The sequence below is a fragment of the Marmota monax genome, unplaced genomic scaffold (assembly GCF_021218885.2).
Source record: "Marmota monax isolate L192 unplaced genomic scaffold, Marmota_monax_Labrador192_F-V1.1 WCK01_AAM20220418_F8-fsc00346, whole genome shotgun sequence".
NCBI lineage: Eukaryota > Metazoa > Chordata > Mammalia > Rodentia > Sciuridae > Marmota > Marmota monax.
In genome coordinates this window covers 341,980-362,814 of record NW_026692698.1, presented here as the reverse complement: position 1 = coordinate 362,814, position 20,835 = coordinate 341,980, and the positions used below count along the sequence as shown (strand labels likewise).

The 20,835-nt window shown below is 47.7% G+C and overlaps 1 protein-coding gene across 1 annotated transcript; it reads left to right on the top strand.

Annotated features, from left to right (window-relative positions):
* The first annotated feature begins 147 nt into the window (after positions 1-147).
* Positions 148-15,056, top strand: Cavin1 (caveolae associated protein 1). The gene is made up of 2 exons (XM_046446627.2): positions 148-785; positions 12,592-15,056. The coding sequence occupies exons 1-2, from the start codon at positions 312-314 to the stop codon at positions 13,291-13,293; spliced, it is 1,176 nt and encodes a 391-aa protein (XP_046302583.1). The 5' UTR covers positions 148-311; the 3' UTR covers positions 13,294-15,056.
* Positions 15,057-20,835: the final 5,779 nt, after the last annotated feature.

Genomic DNA, 20,835 nt, shown 5'->3' with positions numbered 1-20,835 from the left:
GGCAGGGTGGGGTACTTGGCTCTTGGGTCCCCCTCCGCCATCCCCCCTCCCCACATCGGTCTCCCCTTCTGCCCCGTCCCTCCCTTTCTGGGGTGGGGCCAGCCAATGGGCGACTCCAGGGTTTGGCCTGCAAGCGGGCAGTGCGCGGATCCCCCGCCCCACAGTTCTGGCCGTGGTCCCGGTGCGCACGGACGTGGCTCGAGTTTCCCCTGCTCTCCACTCTCGTTCTCTTTCCCCTCTCCGGCTCTTCCTTCTCTCCCGCTCTCCCGCTGCAGCTTGACCCGGCCGGCACCTCACGGCTCCTGGTAGCCATGGAGGACATCACGCTCCAGATCGTCGAGCGGCCGTTTTCCAGTTTCCCCGACGCCTCCGAGGCCGCGGAGCCCTCATCCGTAGGGGCGCCGGCAACTGAGGAGCGGTCGGGAGCCGGCTCTGAAGAGCTGATCAAGTCAGACCAGGTGAACGGCGTACTGGTGCTGAGCCTTCTGGACAAAATCATCGGTGCGGTAGACCAGATCCAGCTGACCCAAGCCCAGCTGGAGGAGCGGCAGGCGGAGATGGAAGGCGCGGTGCAGAGCATCCAGGGTGAGCTGAGCAAGTTGGGTAAGGCACATGCCACCACGAGTAACACTGTGAGCAAGTTGCTGGAGAAGGTGCGCAAGGTCAGCGTCAACGTGAAGACGGTGCGCGGCAGCCTGGAGCGCCAGGCCGGCCAGATTAAGAAGCTGGAGGTCAACGAGGCCGAACTGCTGCGGCGCCGCAACTTTAAAGTCATGATCTACCAGGTGAGCCCGCGAGGCGGACCGCGCCCAGAACTTCCCCACCCAGCCCATGTCTCCGGTCCTAGGTTTGGGGTAGGGAGACCGGTACGCGGCGCGGCTCTGCAGCCAGCCTGATCCCGGAGCTCAGGAGATCCACCCTTCTTCCGGCGATCCCGGCTGGTGGGGGGAGGGGTGCAAACTCTTAGGGCGCTCTGAGGGGCGCGCTCTGCACCCAGTGCCTCCCTTCCAGGCCCCTCCCTCTGGGCTCCAACTTGCAGCGGAAATGTTTGAGGGCCGGACTCCGGAACGCCGTCCCTGGCAGAGTGCTCCCAACTGACTCTGTCAGACGTCATCCTACTTGGGGAAAGTTGCGGGGAACGTCAGGGGTCCCTGGCGGCCGTTGAGGCCCCGCTGTAAGTGGACACTGGTGGCGGGGCCCGGGTCTAGGGCCTCCGGCGCTGCGGGCCCGATATAGCGGGTGATTCAGGGCTCAGGCACGCACCGGCAGGGGCTGCCAGGCGAGGGATGCAGCCGCCAGCCCCCCTCACAGTTCCCCGCGCCCCCGCATCAGCTTCCGCTGCCCACTCCACCCTGATCCACTCACTACGATCTGCTCCTAGCTCCAGAGACTTTTCAGGGCCCTGGGGACACCCTAGCCTGAGGCATGCGGGCGCCCTTGGCCTCCTGAAAACAAGTGGGGCGGGGTTGAGTGGGCGTTTGGAGTGCTAGAGGGGCTGATGGTGGCGGCGGGTGGACTGACCCTCCACCCGCCTCCGCAGAGTCCTTGGGTCTGGGCGAGATGAATCACCCCGCACGCCTGTGGGGGCTGCAGCTAGGAGCGGCAGAAGAGCGGGCGGGAGGTGCCCTCTTGTTGCTTCCTTTACATTTCTCTCCATTCTTCCTTCCTGGGTATAAATGTAGATTTTGCATCATAATCCCAAATAAAACTGGGGATCTCAGTGTTGCCGCTCCTTTCCATGCCCTCTCCCCAACCCCATTAGAGGTGAGTCTGAGCTAAGGACTTTTAGATCTTGGGCTGGCAGGAATGTGCCCAGGCCGGAGTCCCACAGCCTGGTGGATGCTCCTACCCCAAGCAGTCAGGATCATGGAGGCTGTAGGGGTTAGTTTATGCTCTCTCTTCCCCCATCCTTTTTCTGACCAAGAGAAATGAAAAAGAAGGCTAGAGGGGAGGTAAAGGCCTTGGCTTTGTCTCTCTAGGGACAATTAGATATGCAGACTGGGAGTAGATTTAAGGAGAACAGAGAAACTGAGATGGTATGCCAGCATCTCTCTGAGGATGTGGTGGTGGGACAGAAGCAAACATGGCACTGGTCCCCTTCCACTGGCTCTCTTAAGAGCATTTTCTTGGCTTTTTTCCCCCCTTTTGTAGTGGGGATTGAACTCAGGGGTACCAGACTACTGAACCACATCCTCAGCCCTATTTTGTATTTTATTTAGAGACAGGATCTTGCTGAGTTGCTTAGCACCTCGCTTCTGCTGAGGCTGGCTTTGAGCTTTGAACTCGGGATCCTCCTGTCTCAGCCTCCCAAGCCACTGGGATTATAGGCCTGTGGGCTTTTTTTGGCTTTTGAAAAGTGTTGCTCCTCCAGTTACAGGATTGTCTGGTAGAAAAGTGTTTTCCTAGAACTATTGCCACTTAATCTAACTGCTTGGGGGCAGTGGGGTGGGGAGGGGGTTGTGAGGGTTCTTTTTTGTTGTTATTGTTGTTGTTTTGAGACCTGACTAGCCCTGGGTGGCATCTAGGAAAGGGGAACAAGGGGTCTGGGGCAGAAAACCAGCTAAATTGCTGAGTCTGGCTTTGAACTTGTGATCCCCTTGCTTCAGCCTCCAAGGTTGCTGGGATTACAGGCATGTGCCACCACACCCAGCCAGCTTTATCTTTTCTCCAGAGCCTAGTATGGTAGAGAGTTGCCATGAAGAGCTTGGATGGGTGACATTCTGACTCCAAATGTCCCAGACTGTGGAACCTGGGAAAGTTCTATGCTAAAGATGGAGAGTCTGAGAGAAAAAGACAGGTATGGAGGTATAGAAGGAGGAAGACTTCTGTACAGAAGCCAGGGGCCTCCCTTGAAATGCTCTTCCTGGCATTTAGCATGATCCATGATAGTGTGTGTGTGTGTGTGTGTGGGGGGGTTTCCTGTCACAGTGTGGCTTTGACTGCATCTGTATTAAGCCAGGACCAGTGGAGGCAGAGAGTTGAGGCAGAACTTGGGTTGTTGGCTTAGGTTGAGCCCCAAACCCACATGGATAACTAAGAACAAAATGTTCCCAACCCTGGGAGAAGCTCTGAGGTGTAGAAAAAATTCCAGGAACAGGGGTGGGTCTCCGGATGTAAAATTTCTCTGAGCTATGGCAAGGCTGTCCCAGGTGGGGGTGAAGGGGTGGGGCCTCCACTGCTGGAGGAAAGCCAAGGCCTCTCCTCCCAGGTCTGTGGAGGTCTGTGGCCTGAGAAGAGAATGTAGTAAAAATAGTTGTGTGTCTTGGCAGACCTAATAGGGAAGGCTGGGGGCAGCAGTGTTTATGGGAAAGTCAGGCTGAGGAGATATGATTGCTTGGGTGGCCAGGCAAGGAGAGAGAAAGATTTGGAAAAGCAGCTCCTCTGATGGTGTGGGTTTTTTGGAGTGGGTGTAAGGAGGAGAGACTATATTTCCCATGGCAGATGTGGGAAGTGATGATGTGGCAGTGGGGGCTGGGCAGAGGAGTGCACCAAAGGATAGGAACCGCCCAGTTGTGAGATCAGGACATCTGGCCGCCCACACCCCATTTTCAGGGAGGAAAGGAGGGAATCCCTTGCGCATCCACAACCAAACTCAGCAGTTTGGCATCCCATCCTATCTGGTGACATTTAGCTAGGCCACAGTTAATGAATGAGAGAAGGGAATTGTACTCATAACAGAAGTTAGTGGACTGAGGGCTGCTTGGAGGATCAGGCCAGGGTATGCATATCGAGGCCGTTGCTCTAGAACACCATGCATCCTGGGTGAAGCTGTGATTGTTACAGAGCAATGATTTGGATTTTCTTTTTTCCTTGAAGTACTGGAGATTGAACCCAGGGGTGCTTTACCAGCAAGCTGCATCACCATCTCCAGCCCTTTTTATTTTGAGTTATGTTCTCCCTAAATTGCTGAGACTGGCCTCCAGTTTGCAATCCTCCTGCCTCAGCTTCCCATGTTTCAGGGATTACAGGTTTGTACCATTGCTCCCAGAATCATGTTTTGTTTTCAGACAAATTCTCACTAAATTGTCCTGGCATTTACATAAGGATCAAACTTTGCTCCTTTTGCCTTTTGCCTCCCTAGTCCCTGGGATTACAAACTTGTACCACTGCACCCAGCTGGATAATTTTTCGAGTTACTTTAGAATTCAGAAAGGAGATAGAATGAAGATAAATGTTTTCTGGATTTTTTTTTTTTTTTTTTTTTTTGTACCAGGGATTTAACCCAGGAGTGCCCCAGCCCTTTATTTATTTATTTATTTTAAATATTATTTATTATTATTTTTTTTAGTTTTCAGCGGACACAACATCTTTGCTTGTATGTGGTGCTGAGGATCGAACCCGGGCCGCACACATGTCAGGCGAGCGTGCTACCGCTTGAGCCACACCCCCAGCCCCCTTTATTTTTTATTTAGAGACAGGGTCTCACTAGGTTGCTTACAGCCTTGATAAATTCCTGAGGCTGGCTTGGAATTTGTAATCCTCCTGTCTCAGCCTCCCGAGCCTCTGGGATTACAGGGAAGCGCCACCACTCCTGCCACCATGCCCTGCCACCATGCCCGGCTTCAAACCTGCTCTGAATTCTTTGGGATAGGGCTGGGAAGCATTTAAGGAATTATTTGGCTCATGGGCACTAAACGGGAGGCCAGCAGCAGCACAAGACTGTAATCAGAGCAGATGGGGAGGCTGAGACAGGAGAACCGCAAGTTCAAAGCCAGCCTTAGCAATTTGAGGAGTCCCTAAGCAACTTAGCAAGACCCTGTCTCAAAATAAAAAATGAAAAGGGCTAGGGATGTAGCTTAATAGTAAAGTGCCCTGGGTTCAATTCCCAGTACCCCCCCAAAAACAAAACAAAACAAAACAAAAAAACGGAAAGACACACATTTGCTAAAAGAAAAAAAGGAAAAGTAGTGAGGACAGCAGACTGGAATGAGGGCTTCCTAGCCTCTGACCCCCAAATCCTAACCTGATCTTTAACTCCTTCCTTCCTGGGTTCAAGGTAAATCGAGGCTACCTTGCTCTAGAAGAACCCCAAATCTTTGTCCAGAAATGCTCCTAGCTTGGGGCTCTGGTCCCTTTCACCCTCTAAGCCTAGCAACCCTGGGGGAGTGTGGCTGCTGCCCCTGTCCTCCAAAAGGCTGAGTTTGGGTGGTAGTTGTTGTTGCTTTGGTCGCTGAGCCCAAATCAGGAAGAGTATTTTGGGGGTATGAAAAAAATCTCAGCAGCCTGCTCTTCCCTTCATTCAAGTAAAATAAAGTAAAATAAAGGTCAAAGTAAAAAAGGTGAGGTGGTGGCATATATTGGACAAAGAATAGCAAGAGGGGAGGGGATTTATTGCTAAGCAACAGCCTTGCAGATGAGCCGCGGTGTGTGCTGTTTTTTGGAACCATACCATTGTGAATATTTCATCATTCTGTCATTATGGACCTTTTGTCATCTCCTTCATTGTGGAGCTTGCGAAGCTGGAGCCCCAAAAGGGGAAGTCACTTGCCTATTGTCTCTCGAGTGATTAGAGAGTTGAAACTGGGACTAGAACCCAAGTATATTCTTCCTCCGCTACATTCACTGCTCCCACCCGCTCCTCCTGTTCCTGGGCTCTGCACCAGAAACCAGGGTGGAGGGTGGCCCTGGCCTAGGGTTGGTTCTGCATCCTTTATTCTCTGAGAGCGAGAGTTCTGCTGCCCCCACACCAGAATTGCTGTGTGGATGTGTGGATGAGCACAATGCTAGGCAGCCTACAACACTGGTGGCTCTTAGCTGCTCAGCTTTCATGAGTACTGAATTAAGAGCAAGGTGTCACCTGGTCCAATGCCAGTGGAAGGGAAAGGGGGAAGGGTCTAAGGATTGAGCTTCTGCCCAAACATGGGTATCCCCTGGCATGGACTGTGTATTTGCCTAGGTGAGGGCCATTGTATCTCCCTCTCTCTTTAGCCTTCCTACCACTCCCACCTCTTCCCTTCACCCCACAGGACAGGTTAGGACCTGCTGCTTTGGGTTTTTGTGACTATAGGCCTTACTGAACACTGCTATTGTGTGGATCTGGTAGTGTCACCAACTGTCCCTCTCTCATAACTTCTGATTGCCCAAAGCAAGAGTGGCAGTTCAGCTCACTTCCAGGAGGGAGAATTGGAAGCTGTTGCTGCCACGTCCCAGGACATAGGCCCACCTGCTTGCACGGTCATAGCTTGGTTTTGATCCTGATTTCTCTGTGCATTTTGGTGTCTCATTTTTCAAACGCTGGGTAGAGGGAGAATGGTGGCATGGGAGATAGGAGGTGGGGATGTGGCCAAAAGGAAGTCGCCAGGATGTCCCTCTTCCATGCCCATCCCTCTTTTTGTTCCTGGGCGGCACCCAGTATCCACCCTGCCTCTGGGAGTAACAAGAGCTGGATTAGCTATGCCTGCCTCTGGGGACAGAGAAGTGTGGACCTTCTCTTTTACTCCTCTGAACCTCCCCATTAAAGTCTACCAATGGGCCTGTCTTAGAAAATTTCATGCCCAGTAGCCTCTTTGACCCTACCACTTTGGCCCCCCAGTAGCCATGATTATCCCACAGCTGTGGCTCCATAAAGGGAGAAGTTGGGAGCCCTAGGATGGAAGGGGGAGGAAGAAGTTTCTGTTTAAACTGTTTATTAATTCATGGGCTTGGATTTGTCGCACCCCTTTCATCCCGGGGCCCTCTTGATGAAGCATTTCAAATGTGGTTTCTTTCCACCCTGATAATTTGTGCCTCCTCCTGCCCCAACTCTGCATGCCACAGAGGACTCCGCACCCATCCCAAGTCCCATTTAAACCCCTTTTCCTCATCTTAGCCCAAGAAGAAGCCGATTGCACCCTCTGAGCTGGCCACACCCAAGATCGTGCCTTTTGACCTTCTGCCTGAGACTGAGCCCTTTGACCTGAAGCCTGAGACAGTACCTGAGCTCCCAGACTTTGAGCAGACACCTAGGACGCTGCCCTATTACCCAGAGCCTGGGCCTCGGCCCATCCCAGAGGAGCCGACAGCTGGTGGGGGAATTTAGGGTCTCCTGGTCCACTGGGGCCTGTGGTCTGGGGTGTCTCTCCAGGCTGTCTGCTCACCGGTCATGGTCAGTGCCAACCCTTCCAAGTTACTGTCCCCTTTGTGGTTGGGTCATAAGCACTGGGAAGACACTCTCCAGTTATGCAGAGTTCAGATGAATGTGGTGTGTGCAGGGGGGCGGTGGGAGGCAAAGGGAAGGGGCTTCCCCTTGTTCTTAGAATCTGTTTAGATTTTTTTGTCTCTTTCTTTCTTTCTTTTTTCTTTTTTTTTTTCAATGCTAGGGATAAAACCCAGGGCCTCATGCCTGCTAGACAACCACTGTACCACTGAACTATACCCCCAGCCCTGAGTTTCTGCTTAATAGCAGACATTCCCAGCACTAGGCTGCCCAAAGGCTGCCTTGCATGAAACTGTGCATGGCTTCTGATCCTCTCTTCCCTTCCCCCTGCCACCGCCTCCTCAGGGACAGGCCAGTTTGGCACAAAACTTCTTTAGAGGGGGCCCTCATGAGGCCCAGGCCTGGGGTTTCTTCTGTGCCTTCTCCACCCCCACCCTGTAGCTGAGGAAAATATTTACACTTATTTTTTCCAGTTTTGTTTTTTTTTTTTGAAAACGTTTTGCAAAGAGATCCCTTATGTTTGCTAGATCCTGTGTTGGGTGGGGCACCCAAAAGCTGCCAACTCGGAGAAGAGGCAGAAGAGGGACATTTTAACTGGCTCTGGCTTGGATCCTCTGCTGCCCTATATCACACAGTTTCTCAACTTATTTTTTTTTTTTCATGATTATCTCCCTAAGGGGTCGTTTTACATACTTTCCCCCTTAATTTCCATCTCCTCCATGACATTTTTTTTTTTTTTAAATATATGCCACTGGGGATTAAACCCAAATAACAGATAAGGGCTTTAACATTGAGCTACGTCATCATCCCTTTTAAATTTTTATTAATTATTATTTTGTTACTAGAGATTGAATCCAGGGTGCTTTACCACTGAGCTTTTTATTTTTATTTATCCCCAGCCCTTTTTATTTTTATTTTTTTTATTTTGAGACAGGGACTCATTAAATGCTGAGGCTGGACTTGAACTCAAGATCCTTCTGCCTCAGCCTTCAGAGTTGCTGGAATTACAGCATACCCCACTGTGCCCAGCTCCTCCATGGATTTTTTAATTAAAAATTTTTTTTTAGTTGTTAATGAACTTTCTCTTATTTATATGTGGTGCTAAGAATTTAATTGAGTGACTCACATGCTAGGCAAGTGCTCCACCACTGTGCTACCACCCCAGCCCCATCCTCCATGAAATTTTAATGCAATGAATATACCATATGTCTGTTTGTGTACAGTGGGCTCTTTGCAGCACCGCAAACAATTGTGCTATCTAAGTCTCCCCTACTGCCAAGAATCAATTTGCACCCTCCTAGGGGCAATATTACCCCTGTCTGAGAATACAGACAGATGGAAGGACCCTTCCGCATTTGATGTCTATCATCTCCCTATCTTGGCAACCTAAAGGGGAGGTCTTGGGGTTTTTTTGTTTTGTTTTGTTTTTAGGATTTTTTTTAATTTAATTTTTTTTTAAGTTTTTAGTTGTTGATAGACCTTTCTTCTATTTATTTATATGCGGTGCTGAGAATTGAACCCAGTGACACTGTCCCTTCTTCCTAACAAATGTAAGTTGCTTGGCCAAGGGCCAGGTATACAGTAGGTGCTCACGTATATTATAATTTTATAAAGATCTTCTTAAGCCATAAGATTGTAAGTTTCTATGGGGCGTTTAGTGGTGGTGGAAAAGACTGGGAACCTCCTTGGGTCTTCTCTATATCCATTATGGACTCATGCCTTCTGAGCTGTGTGTGCTTGCCAGGGGTTAGGGGAAGTTGTGCATGCTTTTGTTCAGACGTGGTCATTAAAGGTACCTCTGGAAACCAAGCCTGTTGGGAGTGGTGGTTTTGTTTAATAAAAATGGGAAAACAGAACAAGCAGAGCTGGCTGGCCTTGCCACCCCTGAGGCCCCTCCATTGGCTTAGGAGCTCTGCCAGGGAAGTAGGGGTGGGACAAAGGTGCCTGGCCTGTGTACCCAGGCTTGGGGGAGGTGCTTTTGGATTGTGTTGATGGTCGTTGTAGCAACAGACCAACTGGGTGGGCCTAAGACTGCACTCTAAGGTTGTGAGTCATCAGGGAAACTTGACTTGGAAAAGGGAGAAAAGATAAACCCATTAATGGAGGGGAAAAGTTAGTGGTAGTATATGCTCCCCAGGGCCAGCCTACTGGACATTGTCCAGGGATTCAGGTCAAGTTGTTTCTTCCCATCTCCTGACCCTCCACCAACAAGGCAGCTCCTCTTAGGAAGCCCACAATGAGTGAGGTTATGATTCCCCCAAATCCATGAATAAAGCCCCCTCATAGGGATTCTCCCCGTTATTGCAGTTTGAAGCCTTTCACTGAACAGTACTCCACTGGGAAGATGGGATTGGCTAGGGGGAGCCTATAGCTCTCTCCTTGGCACTTGTTTCCAAGTTCAACTGGCAAAGACTTTATCTAGAAAGCCAGAGGCCAAGAAAATCAGCCTGCTTAGGACCTTTAGGGGTTAGGGTGGAGCAGTGGGGAGAAGTGGGGTGGGGTGGGGGTGCAGGAGACAATATGGATTTGTTTCCCAGCAGCTGGGACTGTTTCCTGACTATTCCCTGCTGTTGTCCTTAATCCCTCCCAGCACATCCACATTGTTTCAGCTTAGTGAAAGGAGGGGCTCTCCTCCACTGCGGTGGGATGTGGGTGGGTTTTTAGTCCTGGAGATTGTGAAGAAGAGATCAGAGCTGAAAATGTTTTGATCTTGGGGCTACAGGAACATTCTGGGTGGAAATGGGCAAGGTGGATGGAAGCAGATACTTTAGGTCTTAGTCCTAAATATGATGTGTAAGCTCTTCCTAGTGACATACATCCTGATATAAGTCTCCAGTAGCAGGTTGGGAGAAGGTGACTGCAGGAGACCCCAAAGGGTACAACTGAAATCAGAAGGAATGCAGACAGAGATTGGGACCTCCCTGCTCAGAACCATAAGAGGACCCCTTCAGTGCCTCAGTGAATAAGAGGCAGAGTGATCAGAATGCCCTAGAGATTCAGGGATTGGCAGAATTCTGCCCTAGGATGCCTGGGATAGCACTAAGCCACCCATGGCAGGTGGAGACTACAAATCCCAGCATGCCCTGTGTCCAGGTCACCTTGCCTGCTGGGAGGTGTAGTAGGATAACAGAACTGGAGGTGGCTTGGTGCCCAGCAGAGCTGGTATCCAGTTGGGAGAAGAGGTGGAGTCAGCATTCCCTCTTTGTCCCTGCTAATGCTATTGACAGGGAGGGAAGGAAGTTGGGAGGAGGTGTTCCTAGTTTCAGTATAAACCAGGAAACTCTGGGGGTGGGGGGAAATGTGGATTGGAGGGAAGAGGAAGGGGGGGGGACAAATTTCTGTAGCAGGTGGTGCAAGAGATTCCAAATAGCCTACATATAATGTGTATGTGTTCTCTACAAAAGGGGGTCAGTTCATGTTACCTCATCTTCTCAGGAGATGAGATTTTCTTACAACTTTAGGAAATTATCTCACAAAACCGTTAGGAAAAACTATGTCTTACCAAGCTTGGTGGCATGGTGCACACCAGTAATCACAGCTACTCAGAAGCTTGAGAAGGAAGGATTGCAAATTTGAGGCCAGCCCGGGCAACTTATTGAGACACTGTCTCAAAATAAAAAAGGGCTGGGGATGTAGCTTAGTGGTAGAGTGCCCCTGAGTTCAATACCCGGTATCAAAAAAAAAAAAGAAACAACATCTCTCATTTCTTTTTCTTTTTTATTTTTTTAAATAAGTTTATTTATTTTTATGCGGTGTTGAGGATCAAACCCAGTGCCTCACACGTGCCAGGCAAGCACTAAGCCACAACCCCCAGCCCTAACATCTCTCATTTCTTTGTTTGAAGTACCTGTGGAGAGTCTGGGCTAAATAAGAGCTCCTGTTTACATTCTGGATGGTCCTCTTTCCCTTTCTGTGCTCAGTGTCCTCTCCTTTTTGGTGGTGGTGGTGGTGGTGGTGGTGGTGGTGGTGGTGGTGGTGGGTTGGGGGGTGATGCCTAAGTGTTGATCCAGAATCAGGATCTTGGAAAATATTCTTAGAATGGAAAAACAGGTAGTGCTAGGTATTCCACGGGGAAGAGAAAAAGCCAAGGGCTGGCTTAGCCCCAGCATCATGAGCAATCTGGAACTACCATCCTACCCCTGATTCTTTGAGCTCAGACCTCTCCGGTAAGCAAGAATAGTTAAAGCAGTCCCTTGCCTGGATCATGGGGCAAGCCTGCAATCCCAGCTACTCAGGACACTGAGGGAGACAGAAAGTTCAAGGTCAGCCTGAGAAACTTAGGGAGACCCTGTGTCAAAATTAAAAAATTACGGGGCTGAGGTTATGGCTCAGCTGTAGAGTGCTCGCCTCGCACTTGCAAGGGCCTGGGTTCAATCCTCAGCACCACATATAAAAAAATAAAGCTATATATATTTATATTATATATATATATATATATATATATATATATATATAAAAAAAACACTTATCAAAAAATAAATGAAAAAATAAAAAATTTATATATATAAAAATAAAGCTATATATATTTTATATATAAACACTTATCAAAAAATAAATGAAAAAATTAAAAAAATTTATATATATAAAAATAAAGCTATATATATTATATATATATATAAACACTTATCAAAAAATAAATGAAAAAATAAAAAATTTACAAAGGGCTATGTAGAAGTAGCTCAGTGGTAGAGCACCCCGAGTTCAATCCCACTAATGAAGAAAACAAAAGAAAAAAAGCAAACCCTCCCTCCCATGACAAATCAGGGAAGTCAGAAGAAATGTCAAGGTTAGGGAAAAAACATGTCCTTGGCTTCCAGCCAGCGTCTTCCTCTTTCCTCCATCATGGGAGATGGATGATGACCACTGGTGGAGCTCAACAGTATGAGGGGGTCAAGGGAGGAGGGACGGGAAGGGGCAAGCTCTCCTTCCCCAAGGCTGGTTCTGAAATGGTTCAATTCGAGGAAACTCACTCCCTTAACTTTTATTTTCAAGCTACCCTACTTGGGGGCCGCGTGAGACAGGCTGTGAGCTCATCCTCCATCCCTATCAACCTAAAGAGACTCTCGCAACCCCCCTTGCTTTATGGCCTCATTTGGGCAGTGTGTGACTTAGAGCACTAGAGGGCGCTCTGTCACTTCTTTAGTTAGAGCGCTAGGGCAGGGTGGAGGGCAGCAGAGATATTCAAGGTGTAATTGTAATGCAGGTCGATTTCTGACCAGAAGCTCTGTTCCGTCTTTGGGCAGTCTGTATTATGACAATTCATTCGATGTGCCCAGCTCTGTGCCAGGTACTAGGGATACAAAGGTGACTAAATCAGACCGATTTCACGGCTACATAGGTCTCTCTCCTCTCTCCGATTGCCACCGTCTCACCTCCAGTTAGCCCAAGGTTCCCCCAGTCCTCACCCTGCCTTCTCCCTTGGCCCCACTCTCATCTCCCCTTTCCTCTCCCCCTAGGATGAAGTGAAACTGCCGGCCAAACTGAGTGTCAGCAAGTCGCTGAAAGAGTCCGAAGCGCTGCCAGAGAAGGAGGGCGATGAGCTGGGAGAAGGAGAGCGGCCCGAGGAGGACACGGCAGCAGTTGAGCTGTCCTCGGATGAGGCGGTGGAGGTAGAGGAGGTCATTGAAGAGTCGCGTGCTGAGCGCATCAAGCGCAGCGGCCTGCGTCGTGTGGATGACTTCAAGAAGGCCTTCTCCAAGGAGAAGATGGAGAAGACCAAGGTGCGCACCCGTGAGAACCTGGAGAAGACCCGTCTCAAGACCAAGGAGAACCTGGAGAAGACTCGGCACACCCTGGAGAAGCGCATGAACAAGCTGGGCACGCGCCTGGTCCCAGCCGAGCGACGCGAGAAGCTCAAGACCTCTCGCGACAAGCTGCGCAAGTCCTTCACACCTGACCACGTGGTTTACGCGCGCTCCAAGACCGCGGTGTACAAGGTGCCGCCCTTCACCTTCCACGTCAAGAAGATCCGAGAGGGCGAGGTGGAGGTGCTGAAGGCCACTGAGATGGTGGAGGTGGGCCCAGACGACGAGGAGGTCGGCGCTGAGCGAGGTGAGGCCACCGACCTGCTTCGTGGGAGCAGCCCCGATGTGCACACGCTGCTGGAGATCACCGAGGAGTCGGATGCAGTGCTGGTGGACAAGAGCGACAGCGACTGAGCGGGACGCGAGACCGGCGCCTCGCCCTGCCGCTCCCCACCCCTGATACCACCCCACTCCTTTCCCTTTTCAAACTTTCTCTTTCGCATTCTCTCTCAGCCCTGACCTGGCTGAGATTTTTCTAAGTTGAAAACACCTCCTCTTGAGGAACACCCCTCCAAGTCACAGCTGTTAGACTGGAGGGGGAGGCAGCCCCCACCATGGACACCCCCAATTTGGACGTAGTCTAAATGGAAATGGGAAGAAAAGTGATCTGTGCCCTGTTTGTCCAATTTAGGGGATTCTAGAGGAAATTGCTAATTCCATGGTTGGGCCCCATGGGGGGGGCTGCCTGCCCCTCCGCACAGCACCCACTCCCAGCTGCATCATTCCTGCTCACTAAGCTCTTCCCCTTCCTTCTTATCCTCAACCCCAGAGGCTCCAAAACCACAATTACCAAGAGGAAAGCTCGAGCCCTAAAGAGGACCTTTGCCCACACGGGAGGTCTCCTACCAGAAGACCTGAGGGTGTTTGGGGGAGGACCCTCAGGAGTGAGGAAGAAAGGCAGAGTGAGCCTTGACCTTGGATGAGGGTCCAGCACAGGCTGTATCCACAAAGAGCCCCAACAAGGAAGCCTGGAAGCAAGCAGAACCTGGGGCAGGAGGGCTGTGGAGATATGGAGCGCACACAGCCGAGGGGGAGGAGCACGCTTACTTGTCTATGCATCCGCTTGCAGGAGCACATGGCTATGGCTTTGGGAAGGAGAAGGGAAAACTAGGAGAAGATGGAATGGGTGAAAAGAGAAGTGGCCTCATTAGCGTCATGAGAAAACAGGACACGAATCCCATATTACTGGGGTTTTCAGGATAGCAGGACTATTTTCAGGAGCTGGAAGGGGGACAGTGTGAGAAAAAGATGATCCAAAGAGGAGAGAGGTATGTTTTGCCTGATCCCTTAACTAGGGTCTGGGTGCTACCCTCAGAGGAAGCCTAGTTCTTAAAGCAGAGAAGATTCAGGTCCCAGAAGGGGGCAGCAGCAGGCTGTGGAGAGCTGGGAGTTAGGCCGGAAGTCAGGCTGAAAATAGCCAGGTGCTAATGGCCAGGCCTGGAACAGAGAGCCAGAGGTGGAAGCCCGGGAGCACAGTGTAGAGCAGCCAGCCCCAGCCCCTTCCTGAACCTTCTACAGGAGACCCCTCCCTAGAGCTGCAGAACTCTCCCAGACCTTGCTGGGTTCCTTGCCTTTAGGGGTGCCTTTCCTAAAACCTTGGGGACAAGGGAGTGCAGCTTCCAATCTGAGGCCTGATTTCTGTAGTGCATTGCCTAGGTATCAGCAGCTTCAGTTCTTCTATTCCTTTCCAGAAACAAGGACAACTCCTCCCCATAAGTCGAAGCCCCAAGGAAGGGCAGGAGGCTTCCCTTCTTTTCCCCCAACCTCCACCACCCCCTCCTTATCTTCCCAGCTTTGCTTTTTAGAATTTCAGCTAATTGTTTTAAGGGGTGGGGGGTGGGGAGTCTGGGAACACAAACCTTTTATATAATACAAAGCTTTGCTTCCCCCCCTAACCCCCCACCTTTTCCTTTTCTTGGTTCCCTTCTCTCCTCTGAATGGTTGGAGACACATCAGCTGAGGGAGGATGGGGATTGTGGGACAAGGTCCCTTGGTGCTGATGAAATGAAGGGGTCTGAGTTGTGGGCAGATGCAGTTTCTCATGGGCTCTGGGGAGCCCCTCATGTTGCTGTGTCCTGGTGAGCAGCCCGACCAATAAACCTGCTTTTCTAAAATGATTTGTGCTAGGTTGTGTTCTCCAAGGCAGTTGCTTGGGATGAACTAAAGAGAACAGAAGGGAGCCAAACAGGGAAGGCTGGAGAGAGAAATGGAGGAAGAGCTGTTTTTTTTTTTTTGTTGTTGTTGTTGTTTTAAGAGAGAGAACTTTTTAATTTTTTTTTTTTTTTTTTTCAGTTTTTGGTGGACACATCTTTATTTTTATGTGGTGCTAGGGATCGAACCCAGCGCCCAGCTCATGCCAGGCGAGTGCATTACAGTTTGAGCCACATCCCCAGCCCGGAAGGACTGTTGATACAAACTTGCCTAGATTGTGTTGGGGGAAGGCACAGAATAACAATAGCCAGTATATTGAGTTGTTGTTGTTGTTATTATTATTATTATTATTTGGTACTGGGGTTTGAACACCTGCACTTTACCACTGAGTCACATCTCGAGCCCTTTCTAGTTTTTATTTTGAGACAAAGTCTCACTAAGTTGCTTAGGGCCTTGCAAAGTTGAGGCTGGCCTCAAACTGGCAATCCTCTTGCCTTGGCCTCCTTAGTCTCTGGAATTGCAGTCATGAGCCACCATACCCAGCTGTTTGGGGCCTTTAGACTCTGCCAAGACTGGTTCTAAGCACTTTGGCATGGACTTGCTTATTTAATCAGACTATACTCCTATGAGGTAGAGTCTATCATTATTATCTCCATTTGGAAGAAGAGGAAAGAGTGACTTGTCTAAGGTCACAGAGCTGGCAAGTGGCAGAGCTGGGATTCAAAGACAAGCAGCTTGGCTCCACAGTCTGTTTGAGGGTTACAGTCTATAATCCAAAATTTTTTGGAGTCATTCCCAGTCATCAGGGTGTTCATCCTCAGACATGCCCCCTCTTCCCAGTCTGAGCTTCTCACAAAAACTGCCCTAGAATCCAGTCTGGAGGAGGCATCCTGAGGAGGGGGACATTGGAAGATCTGCCTCAAGGGGCTTGACATCAGAGGAAAGGATATCAGTGGATCCACACAGCATATTTCATTCTCCCCACACCCCTGGGGTGGGCACCTTTTCCTGTATGGCAGCCTCTCTTCCCTGTGAGCAGGTTGCCTACAGGTAATGAATTTCCTAGAGCAGTGGACTCCAATCATCATGTGGTTGGGTGTGCATCAGAATCACCTGAGGAAGGGCGTCCCTGATAAAAAATAATGTCATCTCCTAGACTGTACCCCAGCCTCCTGCCATTACCTCAAACAGGACGAATATTCCTCATGACCATACACCTCCAGGAGAGTACAGAGTTTTGACTTCTCACCAAAGGAAATGGACACTGATGCCGAAAATTCAGAGCCTGGGAGTCAGTAAACTTCCTGCTGCCAGGAGAGACACACTAAGGATCCTTATACTGGAACCTAGACAAGCAGCTGTGAAAAGCAGGGAATGATGGGAGGACTCCAGGGGCACAGTAATGCTTTCCCCTGGGCCCAAGCCATCACCTGGATTCTCCCCACAGGCTTCTTCCATGAGCTACTCCCCACACCCAGTCTATTTGCCACTGATTCAATATCCATGAGTCACTTTGTTGTACTGTCTTTGTTACCAATTTCAGAGACAAAGTGGGTGCTTTCTCCCTCCCAGAATCATGGGACCAATAACAAAATTGAGCAGTGATCATGTAGCGAAGGAAAATTTATTCTTGAATAGAGAATAAGAAAAAAATGAAAGAAATAACTCTCAGATTGGCTTCCACCTGAACAAAGGATGAGGGTCCCTATGAGCCTGACATGGTGGTGCACACCTGTAATCCCAGCAACTTGGAAGGCTGAGGCAGGAAGATTGCAAGTTAAAGTCTAGTCTGGGCAATTTAGCAAGGTCCTGTCTCAAAATAGAAAGGACTGAGAATTAGTTTACTGGTAAGGCACTCCTGAGTTCAGTCCTCAGCACCCAAAGCTAAACAAACGAAATGGTTAGCAAAAAAAGATTGCATCTCAGGATTAAGGTATTTTTGCCTGGTGATGTCCTCACCCAGTTCTATTATGGCTACCACTTTGTTAAGAATGGTCCTTATTCCTTGAACAGCCATTTTCCTGGGGACCCTGACACCCCGTGGCCTGCCTTCTTTATTTCCCAGTGCTGGTTGCTGCTCCAGAACCCCTAGATGAAATTCTAGTGTCTGAGGCAGGGATCCTAGTGGCGGGCACTGGGGAAACAGTCAACTGGCTGTCAGTAGGAGTTGATAGATATTCCAAGGCCCACACCCACACAGGGTCTTCCACCGACCAATCCACCCTTCATTAGCATTATTTCCAGGGTTACAATCAGACAATAAAGTAGAGGTATTGTCTCCCAAATGATCCTGGGACCTGTGGAAGTCCCTCTATACCTGGGACCTATGGAAGTTCCTTTACAGCTTCAAGTCAAGTTATCAGGTCTCTAAAATCTTCTAAGTCCAAGGTAACTCTCCTTTTTTTTAAAAAAAATATTTAATTATTTATTTATTTGGCGGACACAACATCTTTGTTTGTATGTGGTGCTGAGGATTGAACCTGGGCCACACGCATGCCAGGCGAGCGTGCTACCGCTTGAGCCATATCCCCAGCCCCAAGGTAACTCTCCTTGGTCCAGGAAAAGACAACAGCAGCCCTCTTGGACTAGTTGAGTTTCTCATCTGCTCTCACCTGAAGCATGTCAACTGACTTTAGATTCCCTTTCCAATGTATTCCCCACCTTACTGCCAGAGATATGCACCAACAGTCCCCCACATACAGTGGTTTGACTTTATGACTGTTCAAATTTAAGATAGTAAAACAATATGCCCTCAGTAGAACCTGTACTTTGAATTTTAATCTTTTCACAGGTTACCTGTATGTAATCTAATACTCTCAAGCAAAGGAAAACAACTGATACTATACAGTGTACTTACACAGTGTATTGTATTCAGTAAATTACATAAGATATTGAGCATTATTATAAAACAGGCATTGTATTGTGCTAGATGATTTCATTCCACTGCAGGCTAACGCAAATGTTCTAAACACATTTAAGGCAGGCTATTCAGTGGGCTGGGTATATGAAATGTATTTTTGACTTATTTTCAATTTGTGATGGGTTTATCTGGATGTAACCCCATTATAAGTCAAGAAACATCTTAATTTTCTTCCCTTTTTTTTTTTTTTTTTTGGTGTTGGGGACTGAACCCAGGGCTGTATGCATGCCAGGCAAGCACTCTACCAACTGAGCTATATCCTCAGCCCCTGAATTTTCTTTTTTTAAGAAAACATGAATTGTGGTTTAAATACTTCCATTAACCAAAGAATTAAACTCCATGGCATGGCTCACAAGGTCCTCTAAGAATCTGGTCCTTACCCCAGGTATTTCTGTTCTTCAACATGTTTTTTTTTTTGTTTTGTTTTTTCTTTTTTGGTATCAGTAACTGAACCGTGGGGCACTTACGCTCTAAGCCACATCCCCAGCCCTTTTTGTTTTATTCTGAGACAGGGTCTCAATAAGTTGCTTAGGGGCTTGCTAAACTGCTGAAGCTGGCCTTGAATTTGCAATCCTCCTGCCTCAGCCTCCCAAATCAGTGGGATTACAGGCCTATAGGCTTTTGCTCAGGTTGTTCCCCCTCTCTGGAATGGCCTCCCCATTTCTACTTCTCAGTTTATTTTATTTTTTTATTTTTCACCATGCTGGGGATCAAGCCCAAGACCTCACACATGCTAGGCAAGTGTTTTACCACTGAGCTCCACCTGGGGGTCACATATCTCTTAAATCACTTCCTCCCCAGGCCCCAACCCTAGTCATGCTACTCATTCCCTTCTCAGTCTTCAGTAGGACTTTAGGTCAATAAATACTTGTTGAATAATTGAATAAATTACAGGATTTTTTTTTCCATGGCAAGTGTTATAAAGTCACCTCAAACTGGTTTCAGCAAAAACAAAACAAAACACCCAAGTTGAAAACAAACACAGAGGGAATTTATATAATTGAAAAAGTCCCATGGCAGGAGTTACAGCACAATGAGGCCCTGGGTTTGATCCTTAGAACCACAAAAAATAATAATAATAAAATAAAATTGGCAAATTTTATTTGAAAAAAAATTCCCCAGAAATAAGTTCTAGGATCACTAGGAATCTCTCTCTCTTCTACCTTCTCTCTGTGTTTGTTACAACACAGTAATCTATATTAATAATCATATTCTTCCCACATAGTGGCAAAGATAACCATGAATAGGTACAGACTTATGGCCTGACAGCTGAGCAGCCTCAGTAAACAGGAATTCTTCCCAAATCCTTCCAGCCAGACTCTCAGATATGATGGCCATTGACTCCAATAGGTCACATATCCAAATCACTGTGCCTCTGACAAAACAGAGGTCATGTGATCACTTAAAGAACTCACCTGAAACAATTAAGAATGAAGGGCTGGGGTTGTGGCACAGTGGTAGAGTGTCCACCCAGCCCGAGTGAGGCCCTGGGTTTGATCCTTAGCACCACATAAAATAAAATAAGGTATTGTGTCGAACTACAACTAAAAAATAAGTATTCAAAAAAAAAAAAAATGAAGAGGGCTGGGGATGTAGCTCAGTTGGTAGAGTGCTTGTCTCTCATGCACAAGCCCTGGGTTCAATCCCCAGCACCACAAAAATAAATAAATAAGTAAATAAAATAAAGGTATGCTGTCCATCTGTAACTACAAAAAAAAATTTTTTTTTTTTTTAAATGAAGAAAGGAAAAGGGCTGGAGTTGTGGCTCAGTGGTAGAGTGCTTGCCTGACATGCATGAAACACTGGATTTGATCCTCAGCACCACATGAAAATAAATTAGATAAAGGTATTGTGTCCATCTACTATATATATATGAATGAAGAAAAAGCTGGGCAATTTTTCACCGCTTCTATTTAACACAGTCCTGGAAACTCTAGCCAGAGCAATTAGACAAACAAAAGAAATCAAAGGGATATGAATAGAAAAAGAAGAACTCAAACTATCACTATTTGCTGACAACATGATTCTATATCTAGAGGATCCAAAAAATTCCACCAGAAAACTTCTAGAACTAATAAATGAATTCAGCGAAGTAGTAGGATATAAAAATCAACACCCATAAATCAAATACATGTCTGTACATCAGTGACAAATCTTCTGAAAGAGAAGTTGGGAATCTACCCCATTTACAAAAAATAAAATAAAATAAAATACTTGGGAATCAACCTAACAAAAGAGGTGAAAAACCTCTACAATGAAAACTACAGAACACTAAAGAAAGATATTGAGGGGCTTGGGTTGTGGCTCATTGGTAGAGTGCTTGCCTCACATATATGAGGCCCTGAGTTCGATCCTGAGCACCACATAAAAATAAAAAATAAAAATAAAATAAACGCATTGTGTCCAACTACAACTAAAAAAAAAATAAGTATACAAAAAAGAAAGAAAGGGCTGGGAATGTGGCTCAAGCAGTAGCGCGCTCGCCTGGCATGTGTGCAGCCTGGGTTCGATCCTCAGCACCACATACAAACTAAGATGTTATGTCTGCCAAAAACCAAAAAATATTATTAAATTATAATATTATTATATTATTACTAAAAATATTATTAAATTATTAATATTTTAATAAATATTATTAAAACTAAAAAATACTAAAATCTCTCTCTCTCTCTCTCTCTTAAAAAAAGAAAGAAAGAAAGAAAGAAGTTGAATAGGACCTTAGAAGATGAGAAGATCTCTCTTACTCTTGGATAGGCAGAATTAATATTGTCAAAATGACCATACTAACAAAAGTGTTATACAGATTTAATGCAATTCCAATCAAA